The following is a 27,503-nucleotide window of genomic DNA, read 5'->3' on the forward strand; positions in this document are numbered from 1 at the left end:
GGAATTTAGTGCTTTCCTATGTATGGGAAGATGCAAGAGTCTGGGCTCACTGAAATCATTCCTTTGATATGCACCTCCGCTATCTGGGGCCAGTATCCTGTATTTTCACACCCTGAGTTTCCTTAGGGCTCACCGCTGCAGGGAGTGGCTGCAGTCTGATGGCTGCTAGATGGCAGGTATTCTTTTCAGCCCTGAGTTTCCTCAGGGATCACCGGCTCACGTTGAAGGGCTGCAGTCATTGATGACTGTGACATCCTTTGTTTATTGGTATGGCAGGAAATATTCCATTTATAAATATTCCATTTATCATGTAAGAGGGAGGCAGAGATTGGAGTGGTGCAGCCACAAGCCCAGGAACTCTTGGAGCCATCAGAAGCTGGAAGAGGAAGGAAGGGCCTTCCCCGAGAGCCTTCAGTGGGGCGCGGCCCTGCTGACACCTTGATTTTGGACTTCTGGAGTCCAGAGCAGTGAGAGAATAAACTTCGGTTGTTTCAAGACACTGAGAGTTTGTGGCCATTTGTTAAGGCAGCCCCAGGAAACTAATACAAATGCCCTTCTCACTCATCACACTCTCAGAGGGTAACAAATTAAAGCTGATTGTAACCTGAAACTCTTACTTCTGAGTCGTACACCTCGTATTCAGACACAGATCGCTACAGCAGAGAATGCTAGTTAGGAGCCCTGCCCTGAGGGCGGACAGAAGCTGGCTCAAATCCCCGCCCCTACCTGCTGTGTGACTCTGGGCAGACTGGGCCACCCCTCTTAGCCTCAGCCTCGGTAATGTGGGGACACTGAGAACAGCCCGTCCAACTGGGGGGAGACTTCAACCACGGGAAGAATTTAGCACAGAGCCTGGCATCTTACAAGCACACAATCAATGTTAGCGGCCACTATTAATCTACTTTAGCTCCTGCTTAACAGAAGGCTATCTGATTTAAACAGCAGACCATGAAAAACTTATAAAATACAGTTTACAGAAGGCAGCAAATGGTACCCCCGACCTCCAGACTGAGGTTTTCAAGCAAAGTCTCAGAGCTCTGACAAGCTCTTTGAGTGGCCTTTCTTTAGAAGAAAAAAGGATACTCCCCTTCCCTCTGTATCCCCAGCCACCTCCCCATGACAGTTTCCTGGAACTCCAGCCAAGGGTGTGCCCAGCGCAGCTCCTCCTTCAGCAGCTGCAGAAGGTGCCCGCTGCTCCCCCTGGTGACGGTCACCCGCAGCTCCCCGCTCTTCAGAGCCGGAGGTGGGAGCACCTCCCCGCTGTAGGGAAGAACACTTAATGATGCAGAAAACACTGTTGCCACTGCAGAGTTCAATCCAGAAGCAATGTGAACCACGTGAAAGGAGTTCATTAATTGAAACCACTTAAACATGCTTTCATTAATTCAACAAATACTGAATTGAGTGCCATCAGCAGGTGCTGGGAAACACTGATGAGCAAAACAGATCAGAGTCCCCGCCCTCAGAGCTTCCATTCCAGAGGGGAGGGTAGCTGAAAACAGAATAAAAAAGTCAACATGGAGTAGATCAGAGCATGATTAATGCTAGGAGAAACAGATAAATCGAGGGGAATCAGTGGTGCCAGTTGGGGAGGTGTTACAAGTCAACAGGTAGGGCTCCAGTCCGTCCCCCTCAGCATCCCAGCTGCACACTCCTGGCTTTGCACTGGAGCCCAGAAGCGCTGCCTCCACCACTGCATCACACTAGTTCCTCCCACAAGAAAGAACAGCATCTTAAGCAAGACATCTCTGGAAATCCAAATTCTCAGCCTGGAAGAGCACCAATTCCCCATTTATCCTAGAAAATGAGCAGAGGGCTTACACCCCATCATGTGGGAAAGGTTCCCAGAAAACAGCCTCCACTAGTGGAGACGGCATCCAGGAATGGATGGATGATGTGGAATAGATTCTGGAGCCAACATTTTCTAGGTTGTCACATTTCCCCAGCCAGAGTCCTGAGGCTCCACAGGTCAGGAGACCTGCCAGCTCACACAGCTACACGGGCACTCTCACTATTTGTCGACTCTGGTCTGGCCCCCAGGCTGGGCTCTTAGTGATCTTGCCCCCTGCCCTGAGGACCTGAGGAAGTGTAAACCTCTGACAGTGAGCTTCTCAAGCTTCCCCAAACCCCATCTCCTGAGTGTGCTGGACATTCCTGGGTTGCCTCCTGGCATCCGTTTCCCCTTCTCCCACACTCCCACTCTCACCATGTGGTTCAGGAGAGGGGTGGGGCTGAAATCACTCCAAGTTCCCAGGGCAGGCCCTGATTGGCTCACATCACCTGCATGCCTCCGCCACCTAACAGTAACTGGTTCAGGGATGGATACATGACCCAATCAGAGCCAACAGTCCTGAAGAGGGTGTTGCTAGGACCCTCCTGTTTCTCCTTAGGAGCTAAGAAAGAGCTTCTCTCACACCCCAGTGTTCATTGCAGCACTATTTACAATAGCCAGGACATGGAAGCAACCTAAATGTCCTTTGTCAGAGGTATGGATAAAGAAGATGTGGTACATATATACAATGGAATATTACTCAGCCATTAAAAGGAATGAAATAATGCCATTTGCAGTGACATGGATGGATCTAGAGATTGTCATACTGAGTGAAGTAAGTCAGACAGAGAAAGACAAATATATGATATCACTTATATGTGGAATCTAAAAAAAATGGTACAAATGATCTTATTTACAAAACAGAAATAGAGTCACAGATGTAGAAAACAAACTTATGGTTACCAAGGGGGAAAGGGGGGAGGGATAAATTGGGAGACTGGGATTGACATATACACACTCCTATATATAAAATAGATAACTAATAACAACCTGCTGTATAGCACAGAGAACCCTGCTCAATACTCTGTAATGACCTATATGGGAAAAGAATCTAAAAATTAGTGGATATATGTATATGTATAACAGCTTCACTTTGCTGTACAGCAGAAACTAACACAACATTGTAAATCAACTGGGCTGTTTCCTGTGAGGATGTGGGGTCTGGCACAGTGGCAGCATCTCACCAGCACACTGAGAGCTCAGAGCCTGAGAAAGATGCATCAGGGGACACAGCAGAGCCTGAGAAACCTGGGTCCAGGGTGACATCATTAGTGCCACTGGAGCTATGCCTGAGGCTGGTCCTGCTACTTCAGTCATGAGAGCCGACAGACTCATGGTTTAAGCTAGTTTGAGGTGGAATTTCTGTCACTTGCAACCATAAGATTCTAGTTGACATACAGTTAGGGAAAAAACAACAGTCTGGATGATGGCTATCACTTTTTACTTACAGGCTCGTGTGAGCTCGGGACTACATTTGTACTTAAGAGACACTCTCTCTCTCAGTCTTCAAAAGAGCCTCAAAAAAAAAAAAAAAAAAAAAAAGCCTCAAAGTAGACATTATTTACTCCATCTTACAGATAAGCTTGAGGTCCTGAGAGGTGAATGTGCCCACACACTAGTCAGAAGCAGATCCATGATTCAGACTCAGGTCAGCCCCTGCAAAGCCCTCACTATGCCCTCTCTCAGCCCTAGAGGCACAGAATCTCATCATTTCTCAGCAGTCACATCCATCAGGACACTCGCCTCAGTGAAAACCTCAGTTTAGCCAGCTCCCAACAAACCCACCAATTTGTGAATAATTCTGTTAGTTCCACTGCATTTGCAAAGTTTGGAGCATCAAAGAATGAAAAAGAAGCTGCTACCCCAAGACCCATTCTCGTCTCCTCCTTGGTACCTGTAGTTGGATGAATGGTGTCCCCCTCAAATTTCATGTCTATTAGGAAAAGCAGAATGTGATCCTATTAGAAATAGGGTCTTTACAGATGTAACTAAGATGGAATCATAACAGATTGGGGTGGGCCCTAGATCCAGTAACTGGTGTCCTTATAAGAAGATGACAAGACACAGCCACGTGGGGAAGAGAAGGCCATGTGGAGGCAGAGGCTGGAGTAATGCAGCTGCAAGCCGAGGAACGCCAAGGATTCCCGGAAACCACCCAAGCCTGGAAGAGGCAAACAAAAGATTCTTCCCTGGAGCCTTCAGAGGGGCAAAGCCCTGCTGACACCTTGTTTTCAGACTTCTAGACTCCAGAACTGTGAGAGAATAAATTCCTGTTGTTTTAAGCCATGGAGTTTGTTACAGCAGCCCTAGGAAATGAACAGAGTGCCACACCAGGATTTGTTAGGAGCTGCCATGCATTTCCCAGCTCCCCTTGCAGCTGGGTGAGGCTGAGCGAGTAACTTCCAGCCAAAGAGATGGTAGTGGAGGTATATGGAACCTCCAGAAAGAAAAGTGCTCTTAAATGAAGACCATACCCTCCTTCATCTGCCCTCCTATTGCCAACCTGGGATGCAGATGTGATGGCTGGCACTCCATGGCATGAGGGGCCATGAGGACCATGGCCACATCCTAGAGCCCCTTCTGAGGGGAAAGGTAAGAGGCCCTGTGGCCTACACTACTCTGTGGAGCACTTTACAGACTTTGTATATGAAAGAGAAATAACTTCCAGATTTTAAGCCCCTGTGTATTGGGGGGAGTCTTCTCAGACCTAATCCTAACTGGTCTAAAGAATGTGTCCAATAGCCCCACGTTGACCATAATTGCCTTTGCTTCTTGACTGTTTCTTAAGAGGCATGTTAAACGTGTAAGTGGAAGCCTGGAAGCCTTCTTGCATTTCTAATCCAATCCAGCTGACAAAGAAACAAACGCAGGCCACTTTCTGAACACGTTGCCAAGAGGCCTGTCTGACGAGGGACATTTATCAAATGTGTGGAGAACTGGAGAAATGGACATTTATTCTTTTCACTCTATTCTCCTAAGTGGCTCCCACACACTGAGACTACCTGAGCTGGGGATATTTCTGTTTGGCACCGAAATGGAAACAGACACCAAGTCCTTGGTTCGTTTTAAATTAAGCTCAATCTGTCTCTTGTGCAAATACTTGTTTTTTCCCCATTTTATTTACCTTAAATATACATTTCCTGTAACAGAGGAACATATTTTACATGTCTTCTATTACACAAACTATAAGCTGCTGATAGATGCTTTAGTTAACTTAATTCTCATAATGTTGTAACAGATACGTGATTGTTCCTCCTTTTGTAGGTGAGGCACCAGAGGCTTAGAGACCGTAAGCAACTTGATTGGGCTCACACAGCTAACAAGTGAAGGAGTCTGGATTCACACCCAGAAGAGACTTTCTCCAAAGCCTTCTCTTCCTATTATGTGATAACACCGCCCCTACACACACAAAGGGAAAAGGGGCTGGAGAATACTTCTGAGAACTTAGTATCAGTATGTGCTTAGATTTTCTATACATTAGACATTTAAAATCAGTGCATCTCTTCTGCCATTCTTGGTACTGGCTTGTTAAGCTGCGAACTGATGCTCTGTCACTGACTGGTGACCAGTCTAGGGGTGGACAGCTGGGCCAGGACTCCAAAAGGACACCTGGTCCTTCTGCCTCCAGTCCTGAAATTCCTTAGGTGTCTTCCACAGACAGGAGAGGCCTGCCAAAGCTTCCATTCCACGCCCAGGATGGCAGGGGCTTTGCTGGAACCCCAGGGTCTAGAACCATGCCTGGAGCACAGTGGGTCCCCAAAACTCGGCATTTACTGCTCCGTGAGGGAGGACTGGGGCACTTGCTTGTGGAGAGGACACGGCGCATGCATCATGGAAGGATGGGTTCCGAGTGTGCGGAAGGAGAGCTTGCATGTGTGCAGGGAAGACAGGGTGCTTGTGCGTAAGAGCAGGGTGCGTGTGTGCAGGGAGGATGGGCTGCGTGAGCGGAAGGTCAGGTACGCACTCGAGCCAGTGAGGGGAGAGGGTAGCGCACTTACCAGCCGGCGGATGTCGCGCTCGCACTCGCGCTTGATGCGGTGCACCTCGTCCTGGTGCGCCTGGTAGGCAGCGCGCAGGTCGGCCGCCTTGGTCTTGTCGGCCTGCATGCAGTTACTGAGCGCCTCCTCCGCCTGCTTGCGTGCCGACTTGAGCTCCAGGATCTCCTGCTGCAGCCGCAGGCGCTCGCCGTCGAAGGCCCTGCGCGCCTCTTCGCGCGCCTCGGCCAGCAGCGCCGTCTTGACCTTGTCAGCCGCACCGTCGCGCAGCACGTTCAGCGTGGCCTGCAGCCGCTGCAGCTCGCCCTCCTTGATCTTGGCCGTGCGCGCCGCCTCCTGCTCGTGCTGGCGGATGAGCACCTCGCGCAGCGCCTGCAGCTCCTTGGTCTTCTCCTCGTGCAGCTTGGCCCTGAGCTCCGAGATGTAGGCCGTGTGTCGCCGCTGCTCCTGCTCGCGCTCCAGCTTGGCCTCCTGCAGCCGCTCGCGCAGCTTGCCCACCTGCAGCCGCGGGGGGAGAGCCAGTCAGGGTCAGGGCTGGGGGAGCCGGCCAGGCCCGCCGCCACCTCCCCGTGTCCCTTCGTGTGTGAGAGGCCCCTGAGACCCTCCCCCGGTCCCCACACTCCAATTCCCCCTCCCGCCACCTCCATCAGTCCCACCCAGAGTCTTCCCTACTATTTTGTCGAGATTTTCCCAGCCGTGGAAAAACATCTGAGGGTGCTGGAGAGTAGAGTAAGGCTTTGACATCCCTTCCAATTTGGAGATTTACGAGGAAGGACAATTTATCAGTCACAAAATATGCCCCGCAGAAATCATCTGTCTCATCAGAGCAGAACAGATTGTCAACCAGAAACACATTTCCAGTGCCCATGCCCTGAACTCTGGAGTTAGAGGAGGCCGAGCAGGTGGACGTAGAGAGGGGCGGGGTGGAGGTGTCCTCACTGCTGAGTGGCTCTCCTGCCCGGGCTGGGGGCTTCTGTGCCCCCCCCCCACCACATGAAGCTCTCACAGCGCCAGGAAGGAGGTAACTGCTTCGCCACAAGGCAGCCGAGCATCAGAGCCGCACCGGTGACCTGCCTGGGATGAGGGGCTGCCAAGGGGCAGAGCCAGGCTTCACCCCCAGGTGCCTGGCCCCAGGGCCAGTGCTCTGCAGGTGCCAGGCTGCTATCCCCACCAGAAGGTATTCGTCTATTCAGCAAACAAAACATTGTTTGTAAAATATGCCAAGGGAGTGTCTTCTTCAAACACTCCAAAAGGCTTTATTCGATCTCTTTATTTCAAATATCACACAATTACACACATTCCACAGGAACCCATTCGTTTTCTAAATTACAGCGATCTCTGAAAAACAGAAACCAATGTGTCTTTCATGGATAAGCTGCTTCCAAGGTGGCAACATTTCCCCCCAACCAGTCTATAGAACACCAACAGGCTGAAATTAATTTTAGGTGAGGAGTTTTATGATGTCACTCGGGCTGATAAATCCTTACTCATAACAGCAGGGAAAGGAGCAAAGAAACCCGGCCAGGCAAAGATACAAGATCAATGTCTCCTTACATCAAACACGCATAATCACAGAAATAAAACAAGGACCGGACCTGTCAGGGGGCTCATCTCACCCAAGAGCTAGAATTGGCCTCTTCCTAAGGGACTGAGTGCCAGGAAGCCAGAACTTTAAATATTTAACGTGATCTCCCCAGGGAGGACCTAAATGCTTCTGGCATTCTCCTTCTAAGGAGGCAACACTGTTCTAACTTTCTGGGATGCTGACAGTGATTTGAAGTCAAAGGGATGGGATCTTGTCGGAATCTGAATCTGCACTGACGAGTGCATTTCCCTCTGCAAATTACTTAACCTCGAGATGGTTAATGTTACGTGTCAACTGGGCAGGGCTGTGGTACCAGGTCATTCGGCCAAACACCAGTCTAGATGTTGCTGTGAAGGAATTTTTAAGGATGTGATTAACATTTAAATCAGTAGACCTGGAGTAAAGCAGATGACCCTCTATAATGTGGGTGGGCCTCACCAAGTCAGTTGAAGGCCTTCAGAGAAAAGACTGAGGTCCCCAATGAGGAAGGAATTCTGCCTCATTACTGCGAGATCAATGCTCCCTCGAATTTCCAGCCTATCTGCCCCGCAGATTTCAGATTTGTCAGCCTCCATGACCATGTGAGCCACCTTCTTGAAAAAAACCAAATCCCTCTCCATCTCGCTCTCCTACTGGTTCTTTTTCTCTCTGAAGAACCCTGACTATACAAACCTCCCAGAGCTTCCTGATCCTTCCCTGTGAAACAAGGCTATCAACAGCTGCCCCTTAAAGACTGTTCGGAGGAGGAAAGCTGAAAGCAGATGAGCAGATAAAGGGAAGTTTGGTCCCAGGTAGTAAAGGAAGGAGGAATGTGGCCAGCGTGAGCAGAGGTGTGTGCAGGGCAGCCTGGGGGAGGCTGGGCCTGTCCCTGGGAGGGGCCGAGGGGGCCAGCTGAGATAGGCCAGGTGACACCCGTGTGCAGGGCAGGGAGGCTAACAGTGGATGGGCTGCGGGAGAAGGTCCTGCTGGGTCCCACCAGCTCTGCCTAGAAAAGCTGAGGGCCGAGCCCAGGTGCCATGACCCAAGTGTGGCACAGTGAGGCGGGGGTGGCCCCTGGTGGGCACAGAGCACCCCCTCCTTACTCCACTGAGTTGAGCAGGTCTACGAAAGTCATGTGCCACTTGACTCTCCGCCAGACGCCACCAAGCTGTGCCCCGCCCCCAAGTCCAGAGGTGCAGCAGGAGAGAGGGGCCCTTACCAGCCTTGCCTCAGCATCTGGGCTCTAAATGTGGCAAGAGCAAGGTGACCAAGAAAGGGCAGGCATCTAGGTGGGAGGGGCTGGCCTGGAGAACTCTGAGCCAGCACCGCCAGCGCGCCAGTGGGCACAGTGAAGTCAGCCTCCACTTGGCTCCTTCCCCCACTCCTCATCCCATCTGTCAGCGCTGGGTCTCCACTTCCAGGCCTCGACCACTTTTCCCCGTTCCCTGCGACCACCCTGGTCCAAGCCAGCGGCAGCATGGCAGTCACCTTCTCACCCATCGCCCTGCCTCTGCCCCCACACACTCGCCCTTTAGTCCTTCCCAGCGGCCAGCACAGGCCTCTGAACACACACGTTAGAAGGTTTCCCTCTACTGCCTTCTGAATCCATGGGGTGCAGGTTAACCGTTCTGAAACCACTAGAGTGCTGAATAACTAAGTAAATGGGTGGTGGGGTCAGGCCCTCCCTGCTGGAGGGAGGACAGATGAGCAAGGGGAGGAGGCCAGAGGATCCAGGTGATAGTAGATTAGACTGGGGACATCAGTAAGAACTCATGTTTAACTTAATATACATATAGATGTTACATTTAGAAATATTTTCAATATGTATACATACACGGTTAGTATATACGCATACACTTCTTTGCTCTGTCAGCCAGGCCTAGAAGAAATGACATGCCAGCAGCGGTGAGCACACCCAGTGCCCAGATCTTGGTTTCTCATGCCATTCTCTAATAAGTGGGACCAGGGCTCCTTGGAGAAATGAGTGGCTCTAGGACTGGGGCAGGGAATATACAAGATGAACCTGGAGCACCTTACAGGACTGGAAGGTAAGGGTGCACCCAAGAATAAATTAATAAATAAATGCCACAATGATGGGGTGCAAAGGAACACAGGGGTCAACTGAAAGAGATCCCCGTGGCCAAAGCTAGAACAGTTTGAGCAACAAAATAAAGTAGTATTGGATTATAAGCCAAAGTGTAAAATAAGTGTTCATAGTGATATAAATGACTGAACTGATACATGTAAAAATACGAAAGAAAACAAAAAAACCCTCGAGGGCTCTGTGGCATCCAGCATACAAGCCCAAGTCCTCCCCGGCCCACAGGACTGACCCCAGCTGATGGCTCTCTGGTCCTCCTCCCTGACCACCCAGCTCAAGCCACGTCCCCGGCTGCTGCACCTCAGACATGCAGGCACCTTCCCGCCTGCGGCCTTTTCCCAAGCCGGCCCTTCTGCCTGGAATGCGCCCAGCCAGGCCTCTGCAGGACCTGCCCTCCCATCCCCTGCAGCACCCCTTTGCTGACCACCTCCCCAAAAAGCCACCCCCGCTGCAACCCCACGACTCTCCACCTGCTTCTCCTGCTTTACTTTCTTGGCACTTTTCACTATGGAATAAATATTACATGTTAATCTCCTGCCCTTCGTTCCCTACCTCCCCCATTAGATACTAGCTCCAGGAGAGGATCTCCAGGGCAACCCAGCTTCTGGGACAGAGCATGGCACACAGTAGGGGCTCAATAACTAGCCACGGACTGAGCACAGGAAAGAATGAAAGGATGATGGGCCTGGCAGTTTTGTAACTAATGAATGACAGCATCCACTCCCTGGGGCATGAGGGTGGCCGCGGTGCTGGGGCACTGGCCTTTCCACAGGTGGGTCCTGGCTCCTAGGCTAGCTGGTCCCTCTGCCTGGTTCCTGTGCCTTCACCTTCCCTCCATTCTCCAGGAGACCCAGAAGGCTTCCCCGACTGGGTCAGGGCCTCCCCTGGGCTCCCAGAGCCCTGCATTATTCCTTCCATCACCACACAAATCACACCCGAATTCCAACTCTCCTGGCCTACCCACTGCAGCCAGCAGCCCCTGGAGGGCAAGATGAGGCCCGATTCACTTCTGTAGCTGGACTAGTCCCTGGCCCAGTGTAGATCCAGACCAGGGTGGGCTGCTCACTGCAAGAACGAATGAATCACCAGCTGGTGAGTGGTGGGCAGCAGCCGGAACCTCCATGGCCTGGCTTGGGCCCATGTGCTGACCACTGCCCTCTCTGCCCCCACCCACTCCAGGCCATGGGCCTCAACAAGTCAGGGACTCTGCCCCAGTGGCCTTGGCACCCTGATTGGCGCTGAGGATGCTCCTAGGTGATGCCGGACACTTGGGATGGTGTGAACGCTGCTCCCTTTTGTGCCAGCTAGCAAAACCCTTCAGAGCCAGCTCCAGACCACCTCTGCAAAGCTTTCTCAGGCCACTCTGACCATTGCATGGTTTCCTAAAATCTCTGGTGCAACATGCCAAGTACTGTCATCCGGCTAGCTCCCTGAGGATCTGAGCACCCAGCCTGCCTGAGGGCGGGCGGTTTCTGAGTCACTTCCAAATGCCCAGCCCAGGCCCAGAGCACAGGCACGGGGCGGGGGGCTGGGGGCTCGATGAATGTGTGGATGAACCAACAGGTACGTTCCCCACATGCTCTCGCCCTGCGGTGTTCCATGGGGAACACCCTCCTCTGCTAAAGTAACAACGCTGTGAACGCAACACCAGCAGCAGTTATCATGAGAGCATACAGAAACAGCAGTTAAGCGCAATCACCAAGTTATACTTATGTTTCTCATACCAGCCAGTAAGCACATTGCTGAATTCTCTGAGAACAGAAACTCTCCCAGTGGCGGCCTGGATAAGCCCCCCAGCAGGGCCACAGGGTGGCTGGACTGAGCAAACGGGCAGCCAGGGCACGGAGAGGCCGGAGGTGCCTGGGGAGGCACAGACTGGGTTTCTTGTAGGCCTGGCTTCCAACCCAGTGCCAACACCTGTGACTGTGCGGACCTGCTGTGATGGGCTGAACTGTGTCCCCCCAAATTCCTGAATGGCCGTCCTAACCCCCAGGCCCTCAGAATGTGACTGTATTTGGAGACAGTCTTAAAAGAGGTTACTAAGTTGAATGAGGTCATGGGGGCGGGTCCTGATTCAATACAACTGGTGCCCTGACAAGAAGAGATTAGGACACAGACACACACAGAGAAGAGCATGTGAGGACACAGGGAGAGGGCGGCCGTCTACAAGCCAAGGAGAGAGGCCTCAGGAAAAACCAACCCTGCCCACATCTCAGACTCCCAGTCTCCAGGACTGTGAGGAAATAAATCTCTGTTGTTGAACCCCTACCCCAGTCTGTGGTACTTTGTTACAGCAGCCCAGCCATCTCTCCTCTCCAACCCTCAGTTTGCTCACGTATTAAGTGGGGAAAGCCACATCTGACCTCACAGGTCACTATGAGGGTCAGGAGGCCCTCTAAGATACCTGGTGTGGCCTGTGTAGCAGACGCATAAGTGTCTGCCAACCGCTGAGTAACTACATGTGACAGGCAGTGCCCAGGCCCTGGATACGACTCTCTCATTCATTCCTTAAACAACCCAGGGAAGCAGACACATCAGATGTCCCCATTTAACAGATAGGGAAACTGAGGCATAAGGCAGCTACCTGGCTTGCCCCAAGGCCTCAAGGCGAGTTAGGTGGTGGAGGTGGGACGGAGACCTGGCCAAATGACGTTGGCTGTGAGGCTTTCCGCATAACCACAGCTGCTGCTGCTACTTCCTGGTCAGCCCCTCCAGGCCCAGCTGTGCAGCTGACCACCCAGGGGATCCTGGCAGGCAAATCCTTCCTGAGCGGGACAGGATGTGGACAGGCCGGCACCACCAGCAACTGTGCTGAAAGACCCTGGCTGCACTGGCCCCGGAACTCTGAGCATCTGGGGATGGGAGGCAGCACGTGTGTCCCCAGGCTCCAGGAGCCCAGTCTTCATTGCCCCAGGTCGCGGACTCTGCCTCTGCTCTCCACGTAGCTGTCTTGAGCTGGGGTCAGAGCCAAGGACCAAGCCCCAGCCCCCTCCCTACCCAGGAGCTGGACCCCGCTCAGCCCTGCAGCTGCTGCCAGAGTCCCAGCTCTCAACCAGACACCTGCTGCCATCCCCCAAGCAGTCCTCCCCGCCCTCAGGTGCTATGGGCAGGGCCGGAGGGTACCTTCACGGCTTGGGGTATAAGGCCAGCCCCTCAGTCGGGCCCCCCACGAGCAAGCCCAAACACCATCCTCCTTCTCTTCTCACACGAATGGCGGCTCCACCCTGCTAGCAGAGCACCTCCACCCCGCCTGCTTTTGCCCGCAAACCACCCAGGTCAGAACCACACCAACAAAGAGGACTGGGGCAGCGCCCAGGCACCAGAAGGGTTTTTCTTGCTTACATTACCTAAGATCTTTAAGACAACCTTAAACTGGGTGGTTATCATGATGCCATGTTACACGTGAGAAAACGGAGGTTCAGAGACTTTATGTCACTCATCTAAGATCGTGAAGCCAGTCAGGGGTCAAGGTGAGGTCTGAAGCCAGGTCTGCATGATTAGAAAGCTGGGCTCCTCCCACTGTGACTGGCTGCCAATCACGCCAACACTCTGATTGGCACCCAACGGGGCATCGTACTGATTGGCTCCAAAGCTCATACCTGCCTTACGAGAGCAAAACAGCTCCCATCACAGAGCCAGGCTCCAAATCAAGCCCTTTATGTCAGGGGTCCCCAACCCCCAGGCCGTGGACCGGTACCGGTCCACAGACTGTTAGGAACCGGGCCGCACAGCAGGAGGTGAGCGGCGGGCGAGCGAAGCTTCACCTGTCGCTCCCCGTTGCTCCCCACCGCTCGCGTTACCACCTGAACCATCCCCTGACCCTGTCCATGCAAAAACTGTCTTCCACGAAACCGGTCCCTGGTGCCAGAAAGGTTGGGGACTGCTGCTTTACGCATTGATATATGTATTTACATCCTTACTCCTGCCCACCGGCCCATCAGGTGGTACTGTTATGATCCCATCTTGCAGGTGAGGGAAATTACGGTATGGAGAGTGAAGTAACTTGTCCGAGATCAGAGCCAAATGTCGGGGAGGGTGTGGGGGGTGGGGTAGCAGACAGGATTCGCATCCAGGTGGTCGCTGTACCACCACTGACGTTATACCCATTTTAAAGAGAGGCAAGCTGAGGCTCAGAGAGGTGGAGTGCCCAACCCCACCCCAGTCCTGGGACACACCCTTCACACTTACCTCAGGGGCAATTTGTCCACCGGGAATTCACAGCCCACCCCTCACTTGAGCCAGGAGGCCCTTGTCCCTCCCACCTTGCTCTTTTCCTGCTGGAACTCGATCTGAATGCTGGTCAACTTGGCCCGCAGCTCCTCGTTGGCCATCTGCACCGCGTCCATCTCCACCTCAGGCTTCTCGCCCTTGCTCCGGCCTTTCTTAGACATGCTTCCTCTCAGGTTGAGATGCTGAGATCCTGTGTTCACTCCCGCCAGCCAGCAGGCGCCGCTCCCAGCTCCGCCGTGCTAATCAGTCTCACAGGGCTCAGCTCCTCCTCTGCGTAAACCACCATCACTTGGGATCCTGGGGGAGGAAGGAAGCCAGGTCAGCAGAGAGAGAGGGGCTGGTGCCCCCTTGCCTGGGGCACTCAAACACGATGGCAGCCAGCGTTTGCTGATGCCTCCCTCCCTGATCCGGGCACCTGCTCACCCCAAAGATGCCCCACCATTCACAACACTGACCTAGGGCTTCTCCAGCAGGGGCTGCATCAGAATCACTTGCAAGCTTGTTAAGACGGAGTCCTGGGCCCACCCCCAGGAATCTGATTTGCATGTCTCCCAAGCTCCCAGGTGAGGCTCCCAGGTGACCACCCCTCATTGAGTAGCTCTGTCTGGTCCAGTCCTGGCCTCATCAAGATGAGACTACGCCACCTAAGCAACTATAGACCTCGGTCTGCAAGTGTGACTGAGCCTCAGTCACCCTGGTGCTTGATTCAAAGGCAGGATTCTGGGGGAGCACAGAGCTCAAAGCTTGAGGCCTGTGGGGAGGGGGCCAGGGGACCTGGATGTCTCATCCACACACCCAGGTGATTCAGGAGCAGGGTCTAAGGACCGCACTCTGAAAACTGGGCTCTTAGACTCCCTAAAGGTTAGTGGTTCCCTCCCCACCCCAAGGACTAGCACAGCACTGGTTGCCCAGAACTGCTAGCTCTGGGCCCAGTTTTGGTGCCCAAGCCAGCCTGGGGGAGTAGCACAGCCCCTGGAGGAGGTGACAGCCAAGCATGGTGCTCTGCGGTCCTCCAGGCCTCTGTGCCTGCCTGGCCAGGCCTGAGCTGGTCACGCGGTCAGTGGGATGCCCTGATAAGCTAACGGCCCCTCCAGCACTCACATTTCCCTGGGGGACCCCAGACCTTCCATTTGGTAGGGCTGCCCTCACAGCCCACACGGTGTCAAAGCCAAAGCCATTAAAATCAGGCCCGAGTGCCAGCTAGTAGCACTGTGTATTGGATGCTACGCCTCTGTCACCCCACAGAACACGGCACAGCACAGTGTTGACAAAGGAGCCCAAGAGCCTCAGCAAGGAGATGTGACTGCTCAGTGCCACACCACGGGGAGAGCAGAGCCGAGAAGGTGCATTCCAGAAGCCATACTCAGCACTGGCCCTGCGCTAGCCCTGGGATGCGATGGAGGACCAGACAGGGTCCCAGCCATCACAGAACTTTCTAGCCAGGGAGACAACTACGGAAATGAATACATAAAGTAACTCTGGATTGTGACTGGCGTTGGAAAGAAATAGTAAACAGGGTATTTGAGACCTCTATCAAATATTACCCAAGTCACTGGCAGAGGGAGACAAGGGGAGTAAACTGCCAGACCACATGGGGCCTGGAGACCATGGACAGAGTCAAGGCCAGGTACAGAATGTGCAGCCCAGTGCAATATGGAAATGCAAGGGTCTTGTTTCAAAAACTATTCAGCTTTTCATGACCATGACACTGAGCATTAAACCAAGAGTGAAGCCCTCTGACGGCCTCTACAACCACACCATGCACTGGTGATGCTGGTCCTGGACAGAACTTAAGCGCAACTCCAAGGATGCTTGGTTGGGCAGCAGGTCCCAAGCAACAGGGGTCAGCTTCTGGCTGATGAGGACTACAGTGGGCTGAATGGTGGTCCCCAAAAGACATGTTCACATCCTATTCCCCAGAACCTGGGAATATGCCCTTATTTGGAAAAAGGGTCTTTGCAGATGTAATCAAGTTAAAGATCCCAAGATGAGATCATCCACGATGAGGTGAGTCTTAAATTCAATGACATGTGCCCTTGAAAGAGACACAGAGGAGAGAACACGCAGAAGGGAAGGCCATGTGAAGAGAGAGGGGGGACTGGAGTGATGCAGCTGGAAGAGGTCGGGGCGGGGGCGTCTTCTCCCAGAGCCTCCAGAGTGAGCAGCTCCCCGCCGACACTACTGACACCGCCAGATTTTGGACTCTGCCCTCCAAAACTGTAAGAAAGTAAATTTCTGTTGTTTTAAGCCACTCCATTTGCGGAAATTCTTTATGGCAGACACCGGAAAGGAATACACTGGGCATGAAGGGAAAAATGCTCATGGACACATTCAGCACTTTGTTTAATGACTTAAGATAGCCAGCTTCTCAGCACTGAGCCCTGCTTCTTTCCCTGCTTCCTTTCACATCAGTAATAAGCCAGCTCACACCACACCACAGGCAAATCTCCTGTCCCTCACTCAGAGCCTACTATCTCATGATTTACACACAGTGCTAGCAAGCTGAGCTGTCTGTTCTCCCAGCCCAGAGCAGAGGGAAGCCAGAAACTGGCAGACGGTGTTCTGCAACAGGCAAACACGCAGACAGGAGAATGAAAAGAGAGCAAAGATTTTTCTAGAAAGCAAAGATTTTTCTACCATACCTTCCGCCCCAAAAAATAAGAGAGTAAAATAATAATTACCTTTATTACCTTCAGTATTACCTTTAATACTTGAAAAGCCTGCAAGGCCTAAAATATTAACATTCTTAGGACACCTCATTCTCCAATTACAGCAAATCAATAAGGTGCTCGCTGTCCAGACTCTTCTTATACAGTGTTGGTGCAAGACAGTCAGTGGGAGTTATAAAAAAAAGTTCATGAGATGTAATAAATAAAGTCAACTGAGTCGAGTTTTCCTAACACACATTCTAGGCTCCGGGGCTCAGGGCTATAAAGAGGACCCAGAAGGAGGAGCAGGGCTCAGTCGCTCAGCCCAGCGCTGCCACCAACCTCTGTGCTCTCCTCACCCAGGACTTTCGAGCCATGGAGTGGAGCGGGCCGCGCAGGGCTGGTGTGGGCGACAGGGCTGGCACCAGGGCTAACCCCAGAGCAGGCTGCCCGCAGCCACGGGGCCGGGGCCTCTGCGCCCCGTGACAGACCCCAGCAGCCCGAGCTGGCACGTCTTAGAAATGATGACAGGACAGCACATCTGGCAGCGCTCGGCTCCCTGGGCCCTGTTCCAAGCTCTCGGTGTGGCGGCTCGGTCCTCACCTTGACCCCGGGGCTCCTGACCATCAGTGTCCGGCCACCAAGCCTTGTTGCCACCAGTTCTCAGAGGTGTCCCCTCCTCCCAAGGCTCTGGCCATCCCTCTGGCCTGACTGTGGCCTCCCCCGTCTCCTGGCCTGCACACTGTCTGCCCCCACAGGCTCCAGGGGCAGTGGGATGACCCTCCCCGCCTCTCCCTGCTGACAACCTGCAGGGGACAGTGCCCATGGCCACAGAAAGCAGCCCTCTGTGCTGGGCCCTGATCCACTGCCCGGCCTGAGCCAGTGGTGGCCCCCGTGCGCCACACCTGCCGCCCCCTGCGGTCCTCAGCCCGTGCCTCTCCCTGCCTGACAGGGCCACCTCCTAACTGTGCCCAGCACTCGACTCCGGCCACACCTCCTCGGCAGCCCTCTCCGCCCCACAGGCAGGGTCAGGGTGTCCTTGCAGCCGAAGCCCCACCAGATTGACTCTCAGCCACCATCCAGGACCACGAGTTCAGCAGGGCTGGGGCCACCACAGGAGACAGCATCACTTTACCGATGGGGAAACTGAGGCCCAGACAGATCAGAGGCCTGCCTGGGGTCACAGGGAGGGGGGGCCCAGTGGGGAGAGGAGAACTCACCACTCCCCTGAGCCCACCTGGCAGTCGGCAGAGCTTGCCTTGAGCTGCAGAGGCTGTGGGGTGGGCACCACCCCACACGGACCCCACGGGCCCGGCCCCAGATCACTGAGGTGCCCTCGGCTCCCATGGCCCCCACCGCCGGGCCAATGATGTCATTCATCACAGCAGCTAGGCTCCCCCACCTGGGCTGGCTAACCCCTCACCTAGGACCCTCTCATCCCAGGAGCCACCGGAGCCAAGACCCTGACAAGCTCCTCCCTACACCGAGGGCCACCTGTTCCCACTGAGCTGCGACTCAAGCCACTTGCTGCCAAGTCTCCCAGCCGCGGACTCACAACCACGGGGCCTGCGCTGTGCTGACCTCCTTTTCTAGTTCAGGTTATAAATTTTGCACCCAACAAACATCTGAGGGTCCCTCTAGTGACAGGGAGGGGTGGCTTCTGTTAATGTTCTACATACACCACACACCACACAAACACACACACACCACAATGCACACGTCATACAGAAGCACACCACAATGCACACATCATACAGAAGCACACACAGAATGCACACACCACACATATACACCACAGAGAAGCGAGTACACGTACGCACTGCTAAGGACTGAATGTCTCTCTCCAAAATTCGTATGTCAAAATTCTAATGTCCGACGCGATGGTATTAGGAGCTGTGCCTTTGGGAAAAAGTTAGATCGTGAGGGTGGAGTCCTCGTGAATGGGATTAGTGCCTTTATAGTCTCTGCCTTGTGAGGACTCAGCAAGAAGGCAGCTGCCTACAGGCCAGGAAGAGGGCTCTCATAAGAACCTGCGCATCCTGGCACCATGATCTTGGACTTCTAGTCTCTACAACTGTGAGAAATAAATGCCTGTTGTTTAAGCCATGCAGTCTATGGAATTCGGTTATAGCAGCCCAAGCTGACGAAGACACATACACACCACACCACAGGCATCAAACACCACACACTCACACCACACACACAGATGCACACCAAACACCACAAACTCACCACACACATACCCTCCAAACACAACACACATCCCATACACAACACACACACTAGTTCAGCATTTCCAACAAGGATGGGGAAACCCCAAATGTCCAAGGAAAGCATTTCTGAGATGCGCAGAACTGCCTCTCCAGCCGGCATGTCGGAATTCCCAAAAAGGGGTCCTGAGCATCTTGTGAAGGCTCCTTGGAGCCTCCGATGACTCGGGAAGGCCTGGGTGCTTCAGAATTCCTGTTATCAACAACAAAGGGAAGCACAGAATCGGCAGGCTCTGAGCAGGTGGGCTCACAGCAGGCCCACAGGCTGACGGGATCATCATTCCCATCGTTCCACGGAGGGAAGTGGGCTCAGAGGGGTTCAGAGCCGCCCAAGTCACTGCAGGCGAGCCCCACCCGAGTCTGGTTTACCAGCTGCCCGCCATGACCCACCTCACCCCGGCCAAACCACAGAGTGACCCCAGGGGCAGGCAGGGCAAAGGTTGCTCTCCCGATTAAGAGATGAGGAAATTGAGGCACACACACACACACACACACACACACACACACACTAAAAAGCCACACATCTGGGTTTGCTGAAAAGCTGGTTCTTCTGGAAGGAAGGGGGTAAGCAGAGGAGAAAGGGGGTGTGGGCTGTGCCCTGGGGGTAGCAGGGCAGAGACTGTGGGCCCTGGCAGGGGAAGCTCGGTGGCCAGCCTCGGACTCCTACCGGCCAGGTCACTAGCATGACCCCACCGGCACACTGGTGAGGGCCAACTGGGACAATGGCTATGACAGTACTTGGAAGGCCATGAAGTGGCCCAGAAACAGGACTCTTCACTGTGTGATGAAAAAATAATGCAGACAAAGACAAGGTCAGTGGGCAGGGACCCTGGGACCCAGAGGCCCCACAGGTCACCTCCTCCCGGCCACTCCCCTGCAGGAGCCGCCACACGTGGCCTTCCAGCCTCTCTTGAAAGTCCTTCCAGGGACAGGAAGACGTCACCACAACGGGAACGTCTGCTCTCCAGGGCATCCCTACTTTAGAAAGCACTTCCTATTTTCAAGCCAAAAACACACAGACACACAAATAAAAAGGGCCTCCTTAGGACTTCTGCTGTTAGTGCCTTCCAGCACCTGGAAGCTGCCCCAAACAAGCCCACTCCCCCGCCACACAGAAGGCCCTTTAGAGACTGAAGATGCCCATCACACTCCCCCACCTTCCTCTCCTCCAGGGGACGAGGCATAAGAAGAGCGAGGCACATGCCCTCATCAGGCACCACGGTCAGCCTCTTACAGGACAAATCCAGCTAAGCCTCCCAATGACTATGATGCAGGTGCTATTGTTACCCCCATCTTGTGGATGGAGGAATCGAGGCCCAAAACAGTAAGTTGCCTGCGGTCGCTCAATTAGAAAAGAGGCAGGCAGACATGGATGCAAATCCCAGTGTCACTCTGGTCTGCGGTCTGTGATCTGAGGTCCCTGGGCCTTGATCTTGCCATCTGTGAAGCGGAGCTGTCACTATTGAGAAGATCCTAGACAGTAGGTACTCAGCAAGGGACATCTCTCCATGGGGGCAGGGCCGGCCAGCACCGGTTTCCTGTGGGTGTGTTTTTCCAAACGTGTGGACATAGCACTCTACACCCCGGAGCTAGGCACTGCGGCTGGTGTGGTGGATGGAGCTCAGAGGGACAGAGAAAGAGGAGGGGGTGAAGGGAAGCCCGGGGCCTGGGAGTTTGTCCCCACAGTGGGGAACCCGGCTGGTGGCAAACTTGCTTCCTCAAGTGGAGAGAAAAGAATGGACTCATCTACTGGACAAACCCCAGCTTAGGCGGACACACAGGCATGGGCCGCTCCTCCCACCATTGACTTTGCTGCCTGCCCCTCACGGGCGACACCCAAACCCACGGTGCCACCTATCAGATTCCTTCTAGCGTCCTTCCCTTTCCCCGCACCTGCCACCTGCAGCCTGGTGGACTACCAAGCAGTCTCCCTGGCCCCCCTACTCCAGTCACCCACCTACAGCCACCCAGAGGAAGCCTCCTGAAGCAGAAGTCAGCCCACATTGCACCCCTGCCTAGAAAATAATCAACACAACAACAGTAATGATCAAACAACATGTCAGCCTGCTGTGATCCCACTGCCTCAGGGGAAAGTCCGCACATCACCGAGGATGCCTTGCGAGGCCCCTGCCATCTCGCCCCATTGCCGCCTCTCCTTGTCTGCTTGCCCTGCCGGATTCTCAGCTACTCTGAAACCATCTTACTCACTTGACTCTCCAGTATCAAGCAAAGTGCCTGCCCAGAGCAGGTGCTTGGTGACATCAGGACCCCTCCCGGACGTCTGCTGACCTGTAAAAGCATCACATACGCTTCTTTCATACCCAGCCCACGGGTGTCTTTACAATTACAAAGTTCAGGCAGAAGGACACAAGAGATCCTTCAAGGGATGCAGGATTCCTGAGTCCTTGGTAAAAATAATCCCCCAACCATGACGCCGAGCATCACTACGTGAGAACTGACTTCTGTGTGGACAGAGATGCGAGTGCCCGGGATAGTGGGTCTGGCTCACTTGCAAGCTGGCCCCCTTGCTGTGCCAGATGGGTACCCCATAGTCAAATATGGCCCTCAGCAAAATGACAAGATATGAGCATCAAAGACTTTGGCCTTGCCCTTGGGTAGCTGGTTGCAGAGAGGAGCTCAGCCGAATGAACACGTCATTCCCTCATTTTTCAGCACAAGCTCACCGCTCACTTCCTGTATGCAGGCCCCGTGCTGGGCACCGGACCACGGTATCGAGTAGCCCCGCCCCGCCCCACCCCCACCTCGGGATGCTGACGGCCTCTCCAGCCCAACGCTCCCTCCTCTCAGACTCCTGCTCCCTTGCTCTTTTCAGTATCTCCATATGCAGCTGAGAAGGAGACCTGCCCTTTGCACCTTAAAACTGCTGTTAAGAAGGGTGTAGTGAGATTTCTCCAAGGACCACCACTCTTCAATCCCTAGAAAAATATTAGGAGGTCAGAACACCCCCTCCTTTTGATGGCAGCATCACCTGCCATCGTCCCCTGCCATTGTCACCCCAGTCACAGAATCAGCATTGTCACCTCTGAGGTCAAGACCATATGAATGGCTGGAGCTGACATAAGCAACAGCTGGACACTGAGGACACCCCTTCAACAGGAGCAGGAGAGCCCAGGGATCTCCGGACAGCCTCCATCACCTGGTCCTAGCATGTCCATCTTGATATGTCCCAAAGAAGTAAAGTACAGCCAAGTTCAGGGACAGGAGGCCTCTCTGAACTTGCAGACTCTGAAACACCAGGACTCATGGTCAAGGACCCACAGAGGCCACACCTGAACTCATGGATGCCAGCTCCCCTCCCCTGCCAAAAAAACCAGAGAAACCCAAATAGGGCAATACTGTGCAGTTACCTGCCCCGTGGCCACTTTGGCAAAGTTCTGCCCAGTGAAAAGGAGGGGATCCCTACACAGGAGGAAGGAAGGGAGGAAAAATGGAAGAAAAAAACAAGGGAGGGAGGGAAGGAAAAAGGGAAGGAAGGAGGGAGGGAGGGAGAACACAGAAAGAATGGAATCAAACTTCTAGTTTCTGGTCTGGTGTGTAAGGAACTTGGGAGTCATCACTCTCATTCATACAAGACAAGAGCTGAACAAACTGAAAATCAGTAACTTTTCTTATATCCATCAGAGAACCGAGGTCATGAGGCAAACCACTGCAGACAGGCAGATACAGAGAACAACATACCACAGCAGAAACCCAGGAGTAGAAACCTCTGTGGGAACCGGTTCAGATTCCTTTTACCAAATACTTCCTGGCCAGCTTTCAACAACAACAAGTTACAAGGTATACTAAAAGGCAAAAACAAACAGACAAACAAAAAACAACCAAACAGAAAAACAGTTTGAAAAGACAGAACAAGCATCAGAACCAGACTAAGATATAGCAGTGATATTGGAATTATAAGACTGAAACCTTAAATAACTCTGATCAATACGCTAAGGGCACTAATGGAAGAAGTAGACAACATGCAAAAACAGATGGCTAATGTCAGCAGACATGGAAGTTCTAAGAAAGGACCAAAAAATGCTGGAGATCAAAAACACTGTAACAGAAATGAAGAATGCCTTTGATGGGCTCATTAGTAGACTGGACATGGCTGAAGAATCAGTGAGTTTGAAGATACATCAATACAAACTTTCCAAAGTGAACAGCAAATTAAAAGAAAAAACTCTGAGATAAACAGAATAGAATATCCCAGAACTGTGGGATAATCACAAAAGCTGTAACATATGCATAATGAGAGGAGAAGAGAGAAGAAAGAGAGAAAGGAACGCAAGAAATATTTCAAGCAATGTTTGAAGTCCCACTCCTGCCTGGAGTTGAACCCAAACCTTTGAAAGCCCAGTCCACGGGTTCCTTCACAAAGCACTGCCCAGTAGAACTGCTAGCTCTCACAGAAATTCTTACAAACGTTTTCAAATCATCACCTAACACTGTGATAGAGACTGGTGTCCTGGGAATTAAGAAATAGTGGGAGGGGGAAAATTCCACAGTGAATGGACCATTCCTTCAATGCTTATGGAAGTGCTCTGGTTTCCTGCAGGCATCCATGAATCCATATTTTGGTCTGTTTAAACCCAAATAACCGTGAGAATATTTAAGCACTTTTGGAAAGATCCTATTTCAGCACCCCAGTGATAATATCTCCCTCCAGGAGCAGGAATGAGGGAAGCACCAATTAGGGACCTATTAGAACGTGCTAAGTGTCTGCACAGAGTCATCTCACTAACCCTCTCAAGCTCCTGACAGGGAGGCTCATCTGGCATACTTTGCACATTAGACAACTGAGGCACAGAGAGGCTGAGCCACTGCCCATGCTCACACAGCCAGAAAGGGCCCCTGCCGTCCCCACCCCACCCCTACTGTTAGCCCTTTCTTGCTTGCTTTTCTTACTTTTGATGAAACTTAGTACTAGTTAAGAGCCAAGCTAAGGTAAAGCATCTAGATTTCTAAGAAATGGCCAGCCCAGGAAAAAACAAACAAGTCAGGTCTGCTCCCCCTCCACTCTGGTCAGCTGACCAGAACCCACATGGCAGCAGGTCCTCTGCACCCAGAAAGCTCTGTTCTGTGAACAGCCTGCAGAAACCAAACAACAGTGACAAACCATGTAGCCACTCAGCATTTAAACAGTTTTGTATTGAAACTCCATAACAAGCTCATGGAATTCAGTTGACTACCCATTTTACAGCTGAGGAAACTGAGGCTCAAGGAGGTGAAATGGGAGCCTCGATCCCACTGGGCCTGACTCCACAGCCTGCCCCCTCCGGCCTCCTCTGCTCCACTCTGTGGCCCTTCTCCTCTCCCAAGGGAGGGATAACTGCTTCTCCCCCCACCTCCCACCCGACTCCACACTTTCAGAGTAAGGGGCTGTCTGTCGCCTTGCCTGGTGGCACTCCCCATCTTATGCCCCAGAACACAGCCCGTGCAGCCCCGCCTCTTCCATGCTCCTCCATGTGAACAGACAGGTGCTTTGCATGCGTTCTCAGTGCCCGCCCCGCGGGCTCACCCATCTCTGCTGAGAGACAGCGTGTTGTTGCTGTTCTCCTAACAGGACCCAGAGCAGCTTTAGGCTGCACTTCTTGAGACTTCGCTGGGATTCAGGAAATGCACAAGGCTCTGCCCTGTGGAGCCATCACTGCCACACACCTGCTCCAGTTCCTGCAAAGTTGACTCACACTCCGGGAAACAGCACATGCTGCATGTCAAGTACGAACCCTCCAAGTCCTTTGCTCCAGGACATCAGTGATTCATTCAAAGATTAGAGGCAGAAGCTCTTCAAAACTCTCTTTAGAGGTCTGGCCATACTCTCTCATACCCTGAGGAAATGACCCCACAGGGGGAGAAACGTGCCATCGTCAACTGCGGAGGCTGGCAAGCTGAAATCTACACTTCTCAGCTCCATCGGGGCTAGCGCTTCACATGGGACTCACACTCCATCCTTCATTCAATTCATTCAATCGTTCATAAACACAAGGTTTGACTCCAGGATAAATGGGCAACCAGGTGCTGGTGCCAGGCGCCCATCTGCTGGCGTGGGCCTGGTGGACATGGATGCTCTGGTGCTCCTGGGGTCTGGCCACCTCTCTGCTTGCAGCTGTAGCCCTGGGACAGTGGCTTCCAACCCCCCAGCTCCCCAGAGGCCAACTCTGGGGTGGTACCCTGAGGCCCAGCCCAAACCCCACTCCTCCACCTTCCAAGCATGCTGTCAGCACCTGCTTCCCTGTGCAACACCCCTCTGTTTAAAGGAACCCAAGAGAGTGGCTTCTGTTATCTGCAACTGAACACAGATTAAAATGGGGGTGCCCCAGAAACCTGAGTTGAAATGAAAGGGGGGACACACAATGTTAAATCACACAGCACAAAACCCAATACTTTGTTCATGCTCAGCACAAACAGACCCTACCTCACCTACACTCCACTGACGGAATTTCTCATTCCAGGAGCTCAGAAATGGCAGTGGAGTGGAGGGTTCTCAGGGGCTGACTCTGGCATCAGACTGAGCTAACTACCCCTCATTAGCTGTGTGTCTCTGGGCAGGTTACCTGTCCTCTCTGGCCTTCAGTTTCTCCACCTGGGAAAATGACAAAAGTAATAACACCTACCTCACAGGGTTGGGTTGTTGTGAGTACAGCATGAGTTGCATTAACTTGTTAAGTCATAATTTAATTATTAATTAATGTTATTAATATTAATGAGTACATATAATTAATTAATAAGTATTACATGTTCATTATGGAAAATGTGAACAAGACAGATAAAGGTGAGATTAAAAATCACTTATGGGCTTCCCTGGTGGTGCAGTGGTTGAGGATCTGCCTGCCAATGCAGGGGACACAGGTTCGAGCCCTGGTCTGGGAAGATCCCACATGCCACAGAGCAACTAGGCCCATGAGCCACAATTACTGAGCCTGCGCATCTGGAGCCTGTGCTCCGCAACAAGAGAGGCCGCGATAATGAGAGGCCCGCGCACCGCGATGAAGAGTAGCCCCCACTTGCCACAACTGGAGAAAGCCCTCGCACAGAAACGAAGACCCAACACAGCCAAAAATAAATAAATAAATAAACCCAAAGTTAAAAAAAAAAAAACTGTCAAATACTAAAAATAAATATTATAAAAATCTAAAAAAAAAAAAAAAAAAAAATGCTGCATTCAGAGAAACGGCCACCCCAGAGGGAGAGGGGACCAGAAGCAGAGCCAAGCAGGAAACCAGGTGGATGCCGAAGAGAAGCAAAGTGGTGAAAGTGCAAAGGCTACGTTTGGGAGAGCTACTCCTAATTCTCTGTCCTCTGCCTGCATTTTTTTAGCCCACTAAGTTATTTTAATAACTTGGTCGCTTTCACATCAAAACCTTTTGCAAGAAAAGCCCTCCAAGATGTCGCATCCGCATTCGCAGAAGGGATTTACCACAAAGAGTGCAAAGAGAGACTGGTAGCCTTCCAAGTCCCAGTATTGCGACGAGCTAAATAATTGAAGGGAAGCCTTCTGTGCCCTTAGCAACTAGGCAAGGAGTTTGTCAGATGTTTACAGCCCTTTAAAAAATAGAAATAGAAAATGAATGGGGAGGTGGATTGCAGCCTAGAAAAAGGCCCTATTGAAAAGGTAGACGGGGAACCTTAGCATGACTTCAAGAGCCCTGCCATGCCGGGTCCATCACGTGCAGGAACCACTGCCCGACTCTGCAGCCCGGCAACTGGAGCCCCTTCCAACTCAGCCCCCAGCTGCCTCCTTCTCAATTTACTGATTATGAGCCCCATCCCAACACCCCATACCCAGCCGCAATGATCTACTGACATCACCCCAAACATTCAGCTACACCTTTGCATGTGCCGTTTCATCAGCCAGGACAGCCCTTCCTTCCTTCTCCACATGGAAAACTCCTATTCATTCCTCAAAGGCCCAGGAATGATGGCCAAGTTCAACCATCACCTCCCACAGAAGTCTCCCCTCATAGAATCTCTCCCTCCACAGAGCAACACAGAGCACACGGGACAGGGCAGGGCGGTGGGGGGTGTTCCATGGGGCTGGGGCCAAATTCTAAAGGGCCTTCCTTCCTTGTCCAGTGTGTAAGGAATTTACAGTTCATCCTCAGGCAGTGTGGGAAGTCAGGGAGGAGACATGAGCAGAGAAACACTTCCAGACGAGCGTGGTAGAAAATTTCTGGTGACAATGTGGGAGACAGGCTGAAACTGGATCCGTGATGACGAAGTGAGTCTCCAGCATCAAATCGTATATGCTTGACTGCTTGTATCCAGAGCTTCCTTCCAGAGTCACTGCTGTGCCCACACACCGTGCAGAGAAAGCAGGGCCCCTCCCCTACCTGCCAGGCAGTATCACAACCAGCACCGCAGCTAACATGCACATAACACAGCCTGGTTACCATTTATCAGTCCCGCTCTAAGCCCCTACATCGAATCCCTACAATAGCCCTAAAATGTAGGTACTATTATTGTCCCGTTTTAGGGATGAGAAAATATGGCAAGGTTCAGGAAGTTGCTCAAAAGCACCCAGCTAACAAGTGGCAAAGGAACACAGGTGGGCAGGCTGGGAGAACTACGGCAGACCCATACCTCACCCTTAGAAAGTCAGCCCAAGTACCGCTGCCCAATTTACCCTAAAGAAACCACGGGAGAGTTGCGCAAGGATTTAGCTGCAGGGATATTCATGGATGTGTTGTTTACAACAGGAAAAGAAGAAACGACTAAGTATTTGCTAAAACATCCAAATATTAGCAAACGTCCTGAACTACTGTGGAGCATTTACGCAGTGGGATGCTATGAAGTCGTTAACACGCTAATAGAGTCGTAAACTTTATCTCTCACATTTCGGTTTGAAGTCCTCCTGCCCCTGG

General features: G+C 52.5%; 1 protein-coding gene across 2 annotated transcripts in view; it reads right to left on the reverse strand.

The window, feature by feature from the left end:
- JAKMIP1 (janus kinase and microtubule interacting protein 1) overlaps window positions 1-27,503 on the reverse strand; it is a 121,860-nt gene that overhangs the window by 58,686 nt on the left and 35,671 nt on the right. For both annotated transcript variants that reach the window (XM_057546911.1, XM_057546912.1), the window contains exons 2-3: window positions 13,754-14,018; window positions 5,830-6,324 (exon numbers count right to left, since the gene is read on the reverse strand). In XM_057546911.1, coding sequence (XP_057402894.1) covers window positions 5,830-6,324; window positions 13,754-13,882 — 624 coding nt within the window. In that variant the 5' untranslated portion in view covers window positions 13,883-14,018. The remainder of the gene's footprint in view (window positions 1-5,829; window positions 6,325-13,753; window positions 14,019-27,503) is intronic.

This window comes from Balaenoptera acutorostrata, chromosome 5 (genome assembly GCF_949987535.1).
Source record: "Balaenoptera acutorostrata chromosome 5, mBalAcu1.1, whole genome shotgun sequence".
Classification (NCBI taxonomy): domain Eukaryota; kingdom Metazoa; phylum Chordata; class Mammalia; order Artiodactyla; family Balaenopteridae; genus Balaenoptera; species Balaenoptera acutorostrata.